Here is a 13,953-nt window from a genome sequence, read left to right as displayed (position 1 = left end):
CGTTGAGGAGACAGTAGAATTGTGGTCTCCTCTAATTTCTATGCATTTAAAATAGAACGGATAATTTAGAGTTACATATTGTTTTGAGATTGTGAAGCTTTAGTGGCTCCAGCAACCGAGTACTGTATAGCTACCGTTCCCTCCGGATAAGAGGAGAATGCATAAATTCCAGATTCAGACCACGTCTTGATTTGGGTTGTGTTTTTTCTCTCTCATTTCCATGAGAAAAAAATTTCTCATTCTGATTTGGGGATGTTACAAGACAGTTTGCATAAAAAATTCACTTTTGCTAAACACATATCTCTAAACCAAACAGCGATGTAAAAAAGGTACTCACATTTGATTTGTCACCACTATCAGAATCAGCTATTAAAAAAACAGAAAAAGGAAAGATTAAATTTAACACAGCAAAATATGCTTAGCCTGCAATTAAAGCTACATTGTATCTGTATAAAAAAAGCTTCATGTTAGTTTCCTATTTGCTCCCACAACCAAATGCAAGGACGAATCGCAAGCAAATAAACCAGAAAAACAGATTACACCCATCACCAACAAAACTACTTTTTATCTGGGTATAGAGGAGCACAATATTAACTAACATCAGATTCTACTCTACCACTAGCTAATGCCATCTACTTCTGGCCACAGACGTTAGCAGTGTTTGGACACTGAGTGTTACCTACCTTGATCTACTTTTCCCTTCGTGATTCAGTGCAAGGAAGGAAAAAGCACAGCAAAGCTAAAAGGATGGGACTACACTATTCAAGAGCCACAGTTACGAAGAGAACCACTGCCATTTTCTATCCAAATGTCTTTGAAAATTAGGCTGATTTAAAGAAATTAAGATATTTATAGGCAAGTGATTTCATTTGGGTGCCTGAAACCAAAGCATCACAACAACGTGCAACCCAACAGCTCTTTGTCAACTGTGCAGCAGGAATAGACACTTTCTACGAAAGCGAGAGGTAGAACAAGTCCCCGTGATCGTCAGCTTTCACCCCAGCCCCACGTCCGAAGACACCTACGACTGGAGGCAGCAGAAGGGCTGAAGCTGGCCTTAGCGCCGCATTTACCTGACTGCGAGAAAAACTGTGAGCGCCGCCAGTTGTTGCGAACCCTAAGCGGAACCGTGGCCCCGCGGGGCGGCTCTGCAGGCAACGGCACGGAGACAAAACAAGAAACATAGCGCAGTCAAAAGGCAATGACGGACTCTCAGACCCGAGCCACCTCGGCCACGAGAGGGATTGTGACTACAATCGCTTTGGCCCATCGCAGCTGGTTTACAATGGACCTACAGATCACACAGACTGCCCATATTTAAATGCTACTTTTGTAACATGGCATCTAACCTCACGCGAGAGCTCTAGCACACTAATGCTAGTCAAGGGCAGCCACCCCTTCAAGTCTTTGCATAGTGCTTGCATTCATTCCTATTGCAGATACAGGTTTTAAAGGATTTTGTGATCCTTTCAGCGCTGTACATGCTGTGAACACTAGAGAGCAGCCAAGTGTTTCAGCATCACTCAGAAAATAGGCGAGAGACCTACAAACTGTTACTTGATGTTTGGATTGATTCGTGCCTAACATAAAATGATATTGTTCTCAAAGCCTGTTTGGAAAGCACCTCTGCACTTAAAACAAGTGAGACTTCTGTTCCTTTCAGACAATCCTGTTTTCCACAGTGGATCACCTTCAGTAGTTTCAATCTTGAAAACACTAGGTAATCAGTATATTACCTATACATAAACTAATAATCTAATAAGTTCTCAGGGGGAAGAAAACTTCAGATGATTTTTCGCTCTCTTTCTTTCATGATACCTACATATACGCATCTCTAAAATCAATATAAAATCAAATCACTAGACATTATCAATCTCAAGCAAAACTTTGTCATGAAGGCAAAAAAAAAAAGTTCTGCTTTGCAAGAACTCGTGATGGGCACAGGTCAAATTCTGGGATGTGGCTAGATATGTGTATCATTCATCTATAAAAAGGAGCTCCAACGTGAGCAGCTGAGTGCAGAATTTATCTCCAGAAGTTTTTATTGTGAGATAAAACCAATTGCTAAGCCATTTTCATCTGTGAGCAGCAGTACTAATAAAATATAATACTCATTGACATAATACAGCTTTTATTGCTAGGCCAGGTAAGTGCAAGATAGGGCTCTCCCTGCCCCCCTCCATTGTGTCACAATTCTGCTGTTGTGTTTAAGGGCTTAAGCCAGAAAAGTCCTTCGCATCACAGAAGCCACACTACCAATATCAGTCAGATGCAACTAGAAAACAACCATTTTAGCTCCAAAACCCTCCAGGTCATTGATTAGGCACTTCTCCCTGAACACCACATGCACATATTCAGTTACTGTCCAGCAGAGTTCTCCAAATGCTTTTTGCTCACCTTGTAGACCAGAATTCTGCAGAGTAACTTGGCTGGTCTCGGGCAGTTTCTTTAAAAATGGCAATACTACGCTCCCCTCTTGTTCCAGGGCTTTTGGTTTCATCACCTGTTCAAACATTTGGGAGCAGAAAACAGCATTCAAAAATCAGCAGGTTCAATCCAAGGTTAACTTAAACCCTTTCTATTTATTTTCTGAATCAACATTATGAAAGATGAAGCCTCTATCTCCAGAATTACAACATGAAGTTGCAGTACTGAAGTCCTGGAAATAACTGGTAGCTGTTTGTTGTTGACATTCACGCTGCCCTGCACCCCAAAGCCCATCCTAACCCAGGACCAACATCTAACTTACCTGACAGAGCAGTATGGTCATGGCCATTTGTTACCTCTGCCACCACCTGCGCTTGTTCAGCACTTCAAGAGGATTAAGAGGGTAAGCTCCACTGCCTATACCTTCTGGATACTCTTGCCCTCCCAACACGTGGTGGGACAGGGGTTTGCAGGTTAAGTTCTCATTTCTGCTCCAGCCAGTTTAGAGGTTCAAACACTACAAGCAGACACTAGGGAGTTCCTTTGGAGGGGGAACTCTCTGATGACCATAGGATTTGGCACAGAAACCATCCTCCAGGGTCATTGTCTGGCAGATTGTTCTGAATGAACTCCTGAAGTGACATTACATAGAGAAAAATACCAATTTGCACAATAAACATTTCCGTGAGATCTTTTTTCTTTTTTTGTTTTGTTTTCCACTCCCTCTCTTTCTTGCTTGTACATACCTCCGGTGTAGCAGGGAGCTCTGCTTCCTTCTGCTGCTCCATTTCAGGTTTCTTCACATCTTTCTCACTTGAGGCAGCTTCCTCTGGAGGGACAGGACTGGGAAGAAATTCTAATCTCTTCACAACAGGGCTGGCACAAGCTGCAGTTGACTTGAATTGCTTTTGACCTGAACCTAACCCACACAAATAAGAGATAATGTTGCAAGGTTAAGATATTTTTTCAAATAAAATGTAGACCTATTTCTTACAATTTGATTTCTTACTGGATATACTGTGAGCCCATTTACTGCATGTTTTGAAAAAATAATCTTCTTTCTTCAACACAGGCAAATTTAATCTCTCAGAGAAGACAAGGCTTTAAGAGTGAAATTCACCTGACAAAATGTAGGTGCTTGCACTTAACTTGGGCATCATGGGACACTCTTCATGGTCAAAGACAGAGAGGCAGTTCTTGGGGAAGAGTCACCCAAACTATTTCAGACACTCCTCTTTGGCTGAGATGAGCTGTAACCTACAACGTGCCTACTGAGGTATAGATCTCTTTACTGAAGTTGTGTGATGGATCCTATCCTAAGATGCTACCCAGACAAGTAGCTATACCACAGTTAACATGGTCTCACTGTCAGCACTGGAGGGTATTTCAGCTTGCCTGTTTCCACTAAACCACGTCAGTGAAGCATCAGACAGCAAACAAATTGTGCTAACAGGAAGCCTTGGACTGGAATAACCTAGTTGTCATTCAGTTCTTAAAAAAACCCAACAAGTTGATGCTGGTTTATGGGACAAGGGACCAGGAGCGCATGGGCCTACAGCTGAGGGCTGTGACAGCTCAACTACTGTCAGCTGGTACCACCGCTGGAAGCAGAGCAGTTGCCAGCATCCCAGGCAGTGCATAAGCACCCAGACATCTCTCCGATCTCCTAAAGCAGAATCTCAGCATCAGATCCTGTCCCTTCTCCAACCACGGCAGCAGTGGCAGCTTCTGAATGTACCTCTTTAACAGACTAAGAGAGTGAGCTAAGAAAGAGATGCACACCAAGGCTCCACTAAGAACCTGCACGCAAGCAGAGACAAGAGCTGCTCCTGCTGCCAGGCAGATGCACACCACTTTGGAGCAGTTCCCACACCATTAGTGGCATAGGGCTCACAGCATGGAAGTATCTGGCTTGTACTGAACAGCAGAGGAGGTTGCTTATTCTACAAGAAGGTCACACAGTTTGGACCACATCTATCCCTCCAAAGCAGACATAATGAAAACCCATGTTCCTTTACCATTTCAATTTTGCAATGCTATCTCAGTTTTCCTTGCCAGCCAGTATTAAACTTTGCTATCAATACTTAATGTTTAGCATTTCTCACAGGTGTGGAGCCTGACACAAGGCGGCTTTGTGATTTGTAGACAAGTATCACCAGCCCATCACTGCTGACTCTTGAGAGGAGAATTTGGTTGGTTCACCACAAGATTGCAGCTTCTACATCACCTGCCAGGTGCAATTCAAGATTGTTAACCTCTGTGCTTTGACATCCACGAGCCAAAGTAATTAAGTCAGCTAATGAGCCCTTGCTAACAGCCCATGTGCTTCAGAGTCTTGCAGCACATCAAGAAAAGGATGGATATGCTTCTAATCTTGGGGGAATGGTACCCCATTGATGTTTGAGGGCAAAGCTCAATTGTTTAAGTCACTTTTATCCTCAACAAATAGGAGCATTATGCTTATATACCAATTACAGCCAGAGATCTCATTTAAATACCTACTTCAAATAGTACTTTTTACTTACCCATACCATGCTGAACTTTGATAGACCCATTTTAAAAAATGAACAACAGAAAAAGACCATGAACTTAGTACAATAGCAGACAGTAGATAAAATGCCTACTCAAAGGTAATGTTTCAGAAACACCCTTTTGAGGAAAATAGCTTCCAATTTTACCAGCAAATTGCTTTCCCCAGATTAGGAATCATGCATAAAGGCTTTAAAGCAGAAAATCAGGAGTGTGCACAATACTGTCCATTTAAAGCCCCAACGAGGTCTGAAGTGCCCCTTCTTATTCTTCTTCCCCATTTCTTAATGTCTTGGGGGAAAAAGCAGTGTTAAACAGAAGCTATTACTGACTGATAGTTTCTGCCCTGATTGCTTTCTGGTTACAGCACGCTGTGGCACCAGCTTTTCACTCACACAAATGGCAGAGCAGACAACTCGCATCCCGAGCAACGTGCAGTCAGGTGTGTCATTTCAACCACAGAATGACAGAACAGCCCAGGTTGGAAGGGACCTCGAAAGATCATCTGGTCCCACCTTTCGTGGGAAAGGGAGCCTAGAGGAGATTGTCTAGCACCCTGTTCAGTTGCCTCTTGAAAACCTTCAGCCATGGGGACTCTACCACGTCCCTTGGGAGGCTGTTGCAGTGAATGATCATTCTTACTGTAAAAAATGTCTGTCTTACGTCGAGATTTCTGACATCTTCTGCATTTTCTAATAAACCCTCTTGGTGCCACTGCAGATGCACTTACGGACTCCTGCTGCAGGGTGGGCCTAAACCCCAGCCCCGTTGGTGGGCAAGGGCAGGGGCGAGGGCAGTAGCAACAACCCACCTGGGGACGGGCACGCCGGGCTCGCAGGTCCCACACTTCCAGGGCTGGCCTCGACCTGCTGGCTGGCGGCTGTATCTGCTTCCACTGGGGAGGTCTGCAGAGAATAATACAGTAGAAACACAGTGAGTACAGTGGAAATAAAAGTATGTGTTAATTCCTCAAGGCAGTACTTGCTGCTTCTTTGTAATGTGTTTGAACCAGACTGGTTTAGAGCTCAGCAGGGAGCTGGGGAGTACGTTTCAGAGCAGTATGTGCCGCTCGGGTGTTGAATCACTGGGCTTTAATTCCTTTTCAAACCGTTCATCAGCAACCATCACACAGTTGGTTTGGAATAGCTCATGCAAGCTTTTAAAATTGTAGGATATCTTGGATTGTGTTAGCTGGAGATAAGCATACATTTCACCCCTAGTTTCCTCTTCCAGAATAACACAAAAACGTATGCATTAGTGAATACATAGCACATACTAGGGTTTGAAAAGTGGCAAAGTAATTAAATACTTCCTTTATTTCACAGTTGTCTAAACAATCTGTTATCTGAAGGGAAAAGCCAGAGTCAGTATTAAAGGTAATGAAATACTTGAAACACTATTAAGAGAAGACTGAAAAAATATGGTGAGAGCATAGCGAGCCAATAATCCAAATCCCTTTGAAAAGCCAGCTTCCTGACCCAGGACAAGGCTGTTGCAGAGCTAAAACCACGCTGTCAAAACAAGGGTAGCACTTCAGCTGATCTATTCAGCAGCTTCCACCATACATCCGCCTTCCTAGTAGGCAAATCAAGAAAAACGTGCAGCAAACCAATCAGTCACTGCACACTGCTTCTAATGCATGAAAAACCTAGAAAATGGCACATTCAACAGAGGGAAATAAAAGAAGTAGACTATTTTTAGAAATAAAAAGTAACATATTTCAGAAATAGTCTATTGCAGACTCGCTTTCCTGTCCTCTTCCCACCCCTCCATCTTATTAACAGCTGCAAGGGAGGAAATCTGATAAAATTTCCTCTTTTCTGGGGGCAGGATTCAGACCTCCACCTTCTGCACAGATCCTCTTTCCCATCCCCGCAGACCCACATGAGCCTACGGCCCCTCATCCGTCCGTGCCCCATGAAGAGCAGACCTGGGCTTTCACAGCTCGGTCATCGGGGACGTCTGCCGGCAGTGCCAACAGGACGCCAATGCCTGTGGACACACTTTGGCTCCAGGGAGCTTTGCTGTCAGCAGTGCTCGGGAATCCCTGCCTCTCTTCTCCTCTCTGGAGGGAGGCATACTCCGGAGAGGGGCAGGGAATGTGTCTGAGAAGATGCCCTGGGAGGAAATGGTGGGGACCAGTGTGGGGCCATGGCCGGGGCAGTGACCCAGGCAAGCCCAGCAGGCAGCAAGCAGTGCCAGGAACAACAGGAGGAGCCTCTAGAAGTGGCAGTGTGTCTCCTCTGGCACCTGCTGGGGCTGGCTGCCCGTCGTTCTCCCCACTGCCCGGCACTTTCCACTGCACCCTCACCTCCGCCCACCCAAATCCTTTGCCCCAGGCAAGGCATGGGGACACACAGAATCACAAAATCATTTAGGTTGGAAAAGAGCTTTGAGATCATCGAGTCCAACTGTTAACCTAGCACTGCCAAGTCCACCACTAAACCATGTCTGCATGTCTTTTAAATACCTCCAGGGATGGTGACTTAACCACTTCCCTGGGCAGCCTGTTCCAGTGCTTGACGACACTTTTGGTGAAGAAATTTTTCCTAATACCCAATCTAAACCTCCCCTGGTGCAACTTGAGGCCATTTCCTCTTGTCTTATCGCTTGTTACTTGGGAGAAGAGACCGACACCCACCTTGCTACAACCTCCTTTCAGGTAGTTGTAGAGAGTGATAAGGTCTCCCTTGAGCCTCCTTTTCTCCAGGCTAAACAACCCCAGTTCCCTCAGTCGCTCCTCACAGGACTTGTTCTCCAGACCCTTTATCAGCTTCGTTGCTCTTCTTTGGACACGTCCCCCTCCTGCCTAAAAGCGATTCTCAAACTGTATAAGGGTAAAATACACAGTCCCAAAAGGCAGCATGGAAAGTTTGAGGACCCCCTCTCCACCATGTTCACCTGTGAGCGCGCCTATACCAAGAGCAAACAAGGCATGGAGCTCCCCCTCCATGTGTCACACGCTCCAAGGAGAGACTGGAGATTAGGCACAGGCTAAAAAACAGGCCCCAGAGAAATGCTCCAAAGACTGCAAGTCCTGTGCCCCAGAGATTTGCCCTTGCCATTCTGTTGCTCTTTTCCCCTGTATAACCCACCTCTCCCTTCCCCAGTCCATCTTGATGCCAGCCTGTGTTTCAGTGAGAGCTTTCTCACTGAAAGCCCCAGCAGAACATTGCAACTAAAGAAAATGTCTCCTTCAGCTTCAGTTCTGGCTCCTGATGCAACAGCAGCCAGGGGAGAAGCTACTGGAAACCCTTCACAACCTTGCTCAATGCAGAAATAAGTATTTCTTTTCTCCATGAGGACAGCCAGGCAGCGTAACAGGCTGCCCAGACAGGTTGTGCCATCTCTGTCCTCGAAGGTTTTCAAGACTTGAATGATCAAGCCCTTAGCAACTCAGTCTGATCTCATGCCTGATCCTGCTTTGAGCAGAAGACTCAGCCAGAGACCTCCAGTCTGAATTATTCTGTCATTCTACAACCTACAAACCTCCGTTAAACCTAAACAAATGGCTATTATCAAGAGCTCAGGGTTTGCCCTAAACAAGGTAGATTTTCACTGGAAAAGCAAGAGGCACCTACCTGATAACTCTACCCACTGCTCCAAAGCATAAGCCCTTCCAAAGAAATTGTTGCAAATTTCAGTTATTAATGTTTATATTATTACTTTTGGTAAAGCAATGGAACTCACCCTCCACTCTCAAAAAGCAACTGTCCAAACCGAAAAATTTCAAAAAAAAAAAAAAAAAAAAAAAAGAAATTCCGCTTTAATTTCATCCTCAAAGGCTTTAAAGCTATAAACAATGATAAACCGGGGCCAATACAAAAAGTGTTAAACACCACTACATACACCCAGGTAAGTCAAGTGCCAATGGCAGCTGGAGCTGGGCAAAGAGCACAGCCACACTGGCCTCTCAGAGGGTTTAAAAAGCTCAGTGAACGCACAGACATGATGCACTTTTATCACCTCTGGGTCTAGAGTTACCTCAGGAACCTAAACACGGTGCTGCGTCATGTAGCTATCCTGCACAAGTGCAGTAACTAAATCTATCCATAACCTATAACCAAGAGGTTGAACCAGGTATAGACATAGATGTTATTTATAGAAATTCTTTCAAAGAGGAGTTAAAAAAAAAAAAAAAGGCGCGAGATACTACTTGCTGCAGGAAAATTGAATTTTGCAATGGCATGCTGCAGAAGTTCTGTTCCTGCCCATGAGACTTGACTCTTCCACCTCCCTCTGCTGAGCAATTAAATGCTAGTGACATAAAGCTAAAAATATAAAACTGATTAGTAAGTAATTTATAAAAAAATTAAGTCAACTTCACTGGGGAACTCTCTCATTCCCACTATATATAATTCTATTTATAATACCAAGTAATGTAATATTATCTAGTATTTTATCCACAGGTATATGATACACTTAAGAAAATTCTTGTATTGACACAGCCGATAAAATGTCTTTTCTACCACAGACTATCATCATTCACATTTCATAAATATTTTGTAATAAAATGATGATGTTATCACCGAACATGAAAAAAGGCGTACAAACACTTCACTGTACCTAAGGGGACCGTATTTTGACATGGACACTGAAAAACCGAACAACTTGGCGAGTGACGTTTCTGAGGTGTTTCAGAGGAGCTCTCATGCTCTGGGACGAAGGACCCACGCAGCCTCTTGGCACCACCCCGCTGCAGCCACACGCGTTGGTGTGGGCAGAGGTGTCATTCTGCAGGACCACAGAGCCACTCCGTATGCTGGCTCTGCTGCAGGTGCCTACGAGGGAAGGTCACACAACACCTGCTGGTCCACCGCCACAGGCAATGAAGCCTTCAAGGGACGTAGGAAAAACCTTGCTGTGTAGGGGCTGTGGTTATCCCTGCCCCCAGATCCAGGCTGGTGTGAAGACTCTGTCCCATTAACTCCTGAAAACTGAAGAATGCTGTCTACTTGGATTGGTGTTTTTATTACCCCATGCATCTAGCTACCCAGGAGTTAAAGTGAGCTTCCCCCTTTAGGATTTAGAAGCCTTAGTCCACAATGGAAAGTTAAATATTGTGATTGCAGTTGCAGTTATGAGCACATCAGTAACAGAGGACAAAGCAACACCTCAGTTCTGCTAACCAAGGTATCCATTTAACAAAGACACAAGCACAGCTGACTACATAGTGTTACCAAACACCTATTAGGCATGAAAATAAACCAGTTCAGTTTCTGGCAGACAGGATTTTTATCCCATAAACTAGGATATCAGTCCAACTATTTCTTTAATGAAGACCATACAAGCTGGAAACAGCCACATTGCCTATTGCTGTGGCAGAACCTTACACCCTTATAAAACCCTAAAAATACAATAACTAGGAACTCCTAAAACACCGAACATCACAACTACTACAAGAATTCAAACTCCAAAGGAGGTTACAGTAGAACTTTATTAACTCTTATTGTAAATTAAATCAAAATGTAGGTCGGTTAACACTACTTGTACACAAAATCACATGAAATATCGTTACTGTATTTTCTATGAAAACATGACAAAACAAGCTGTCTGGAACCAGTGAGAATGCAGAGATATTGGGAAGAATCAGGTTAGAACTACAGTTTAAATTCTGTAAAATCACTCAGGAATGAAACTGGTTGCAGTATCAATAGCCACATGTAGAAACTGCCTGACACATCTTTCAAACTTCTGTGATTTAAATTGTACGCATATCATTGACTTTAAAATTTTCATACAATGATTCCTCATCAAAGCTAGTGTTTTCTGCTGTTGTCAGTGGTAACAGTGGCATGACCTTGGGCTGCCACAGCTAAGTGCCTTGCATGCTATGCCAGTATAGCACTACAGCCAGAACACTGCTCTGACACGTTAAGCCATCTGCCTCATCTGGCAGCTATATAATGCTATCCTCAGGCCAGCTATTACAACCAAAGATCAGGGTGGATCAGTAATTGACAGAGAAGCCTTGAAAGTGTTGCAAGAAATAGTGTTAAGTATTTCTGTTAGTCATTTTTCTAGAGTTATTACTGCTCAGTTGGGATGTAAAATAAGCTCCTGTCACTCACAGACACCGAAAAATACATGGGTGTCTGGAGGACAGGAGACATGGACGCTAGATTCGTAACCAAATCTTGAGCAGAGTTCCCTTCTACCTGCTTTGAAGCTTTGCTGCTCTCACTTCTCATCTGAAACCTTTCTCCCTTCAGGTAGTCCAGCCCTCCACACATCTTCCCATGTGTGGTTTAAGGCAAAGCTGTCAATCTGGAACAGACATACTTACTCTACAAGTGTTTCTTGTAATGAATCAAAGAACAAAGACTTATCCTACCAGATATGTACAAATCAGGATTTCAGCTCTGCTCTCCTGTAGCTTGGCCAACAATCCTCAACCACAAGAAAGCTTATACTTTAATCTCAGTTCAATCAGTGGATTTTTGAAGATGAAGGAGAGTGTTACTTGGATATGGAAAAGAAGTTTATTTTGTGCCAAGCATGCAGTGAGTAGAAATGGACAAGTTTAAGCTAGCTAGTGAAAAATTAAAAGAAAGCCAAAATCTCTCCCCACCATCACCACTTTGCCCTGATCTTCTTAAAGTTGCTGTCTATATTTTTTTTTTTTGGTTGATCAGAGCAAAGCTATAATTAGAGCTATAACAAGCCAATAATTTCTAAACGCTCACACAAAGATTGGTTAAAATAAAGTGATGTTACTCAGTGACAAATTAATCGCCCTACACTAAAATCTGCACAAACACCATTTTAAAACAAAACATTTACTTTGCCAACTTTTGATTCAAAGAGCTAGAGGATACAACTTCTCAGCATTTGTAATGTGCATCGTTGTTCTGTATATGGGAAAGAAAACACGACCTAATGGCTGACAGGTAGGACCACGGTGAGGAGATGATTCTCGTGTTATTGCTGGCATTGCCACTGACTGATCAGTCAGTCTTTGGGCCTTTGCCCCAGTTTTTCCAGCTGCAAAAAGAGAGGTGTGCTTTACCTACCGCCTCTCTTAGCAGCACATCACTCCACAAACACCAGTGGGATATTTTCATCCTGCTTATAGGCCAAATTTATCCTTTCTAGCCTTAAATCACAGGCAGAATTTCATAAGCTACTTTGAGTAAAGGTAAGTCTCTTGTAAAATCCCCCCTGCCCTCCAATCTAAGTACTCTACCTATACACTACAGACACAAGTATAGTTTCTTGATAACATTTTTCTTTACCATCCTTCCCACCTGCTGCAGCTTTTTGCATCTCATTTCATAGTAGATTTAGGCAGGAGTTACATGTTTCCCGATCAGTCTCTGATTGCCAGTCATTATTTGATTCACATATAGATGGGGTTCTTCTCTGTCAAAAAGACAACTGACACCGAGGTCTCACCCATACGAAATGATCCCTGCGCTTCTCTAGCTCCCCAAAAACCTCAATCATAGTAGCATTTTAAGTGGTGCAACTTGACTAAACCGTTTTCCAAACTTCCAAAAGAGCTGTTGAAGTACAGCTGCACAGCATCTTCCCATATTGCAGACAACGCCTGAGGCCAGCCGGACAGATTTAGAGCAGGGCTACAGAGCTTCAAAGGGAAGCCTGCCAGGCGGAGAGAAGACAGGACTAGTCCATTTGACAACTGAACTGAAACAGCAGGGGAGCAGCCCTAAGAGGGATGGAGGAGGAGGAGGAAGGGGCACGCAAAGAACAAGAAGAGAATCAGAAGGGGAGGACAGGAGGGCCAAAGGTAACGTATATACAAAAAGGAATATATACTTCACAAAAGAGACTCAGGGCAGAAAATGAATGAATAAAATACAAAAGCGAAACAAATCTCGGAGCAACTAGAGCTCTGAGAAAGCTGTAGAAAGGGACGGATCAGAGGGCATCAAACAGGTACAAATACACCTAAGCCCTAACAGTGGCTTCCGCTGCTGAATTCCCTTTCAACTTTTCCAGTTATATTGGTCCGGAAATCCTAAAAAAGGAGACATTAGCACTTTCATTTGGCTCCTTTTCTGACCGCCATTGTGCTTCTAATCTACAGCAAACTGAGGCTCTTCTCTATCCTCCAAACACTCCCATTACCAGCTCTCCCATATCAGACACAGTGCTTACCTGGCTTTTCCCTTACAGCCAATTCACTCTGACAGGAGCAGCCTCTGCTCCGTCATCTCTGCCTGCCTTCCTGCAAATCATTCACTCTTGACTCTACACCAGTTCCCTCTGACAGGATCAAGTCCATGCTCACGGCACACCCCAGCTCCCACGCTTGCTGCAGGGTCCATGGCTTGGTTGTCCGTGGCCAGAGACTGGCAGGAAGCAGGGGAGCAAGGTAAGACACAAGCCCTTTGGCATGAATGGACCATCACTCCCTGGGACAGATCCCTGCCCGCTCCCTGTTATCCATCTGGCCAATGCTTGGAAGAAATCTGAGATGAAAGCAAAAAATTATCATACTCCAACTCTCACCACATCTCCGATTCTCTTTGTTGTTACACAGAAAAGAACAGTGAGAATTCCCCCTCCTGCCACTTGTTTGCAAGCCTTTTACATGCTTTGTTTGCAGTCCGGTCCTTATTTCTTGTTTTGTTTTTACCATCTACTTTTATTACAGTTTTGTAGCATCTAGATTCCTGCTGTGATATGCTCTAGTTTTATTCCTGCCTTTTTCTCTGGGGAAGAGGGGGAGAGAAAGATGAAAAGGTAAAATTAATTTGTTTCTTTGATAAGGCAGCTAAGAAGCACACTGGCCCCTCCGAGCATTTCAATAGCTTATCCCCTTTTCTAATATTTCTGAGAGGGGAATGAAAGCTGAATGCTCAAAACTGCCAGCACATCCGCATCCTCTTCTTTGAAAATTGAAAACTGAGACTAATTATAATGGCTTGCACAGTCCAATTATGTTGCTGATCTAATCAGCTACCATCAGGAGAAGCGCTGAATAAATCTGCACAATAGCTGGGACAGAGTCGATTTCTCCCTGGCCCAGCA

At 43.9% G+C, this 13,953-nt stretch overlaps 1 protein-coding gene across 1 annotated transcript in view; it reads right to left on the bottom strand.

The window, feature by feature from the left end:
- Nucleotides 1-13,953, bottom strand: part of LIMCH1 (LIM and calponin homology domains 1) — a 180,198-nt gene that overhangs the window by 16,639 nt on the left and 149,606 nt on the right. The window contains exons 21-25 of the mRNA XM_050895648.1: nt 5,768-5,861; nt 3,174-3,346; nt 2,398-2,503; nt 1,074-1,148; nt 338-366 (exon numbers count right to left, since the gene is read on the bottom strand). Coding sequence (XP_050751605.1) covers nt 338-366; nt 1,074-1,148; nt 2,398-2,503; nt 3,174-3,346; nt 5,768-5,861 — 477 coding nt within the window. The remainder of the gene's footprint in view (nt 1-337; nt 367-1,073; nt 1,149-2,397; nt 2,504-3,173; nt 3,347-5,767; nt 5,862-13,953) is intronic.

The sequence above is a fragment of the Gymnogyps californianus genome, chromosome 4, assembly GCF_018139145.2.
Source record: "Gymnogyps californianus isolate 813 chromosome 4, ASM1813914v2, whole genome shotgun sequence".
In the NCBI taxonomy this organism is placed as follows: Eukaryota; Metazoa; Chordata; class Aves; order Accipitriformes; family Cathartidae; genus Gymnogyps; species Gymnogyps californianus.
Note: the sequence above shows the minus strand (reverse complement) of the source record. Positions and strands in the feature narration are given on the sequence as shown.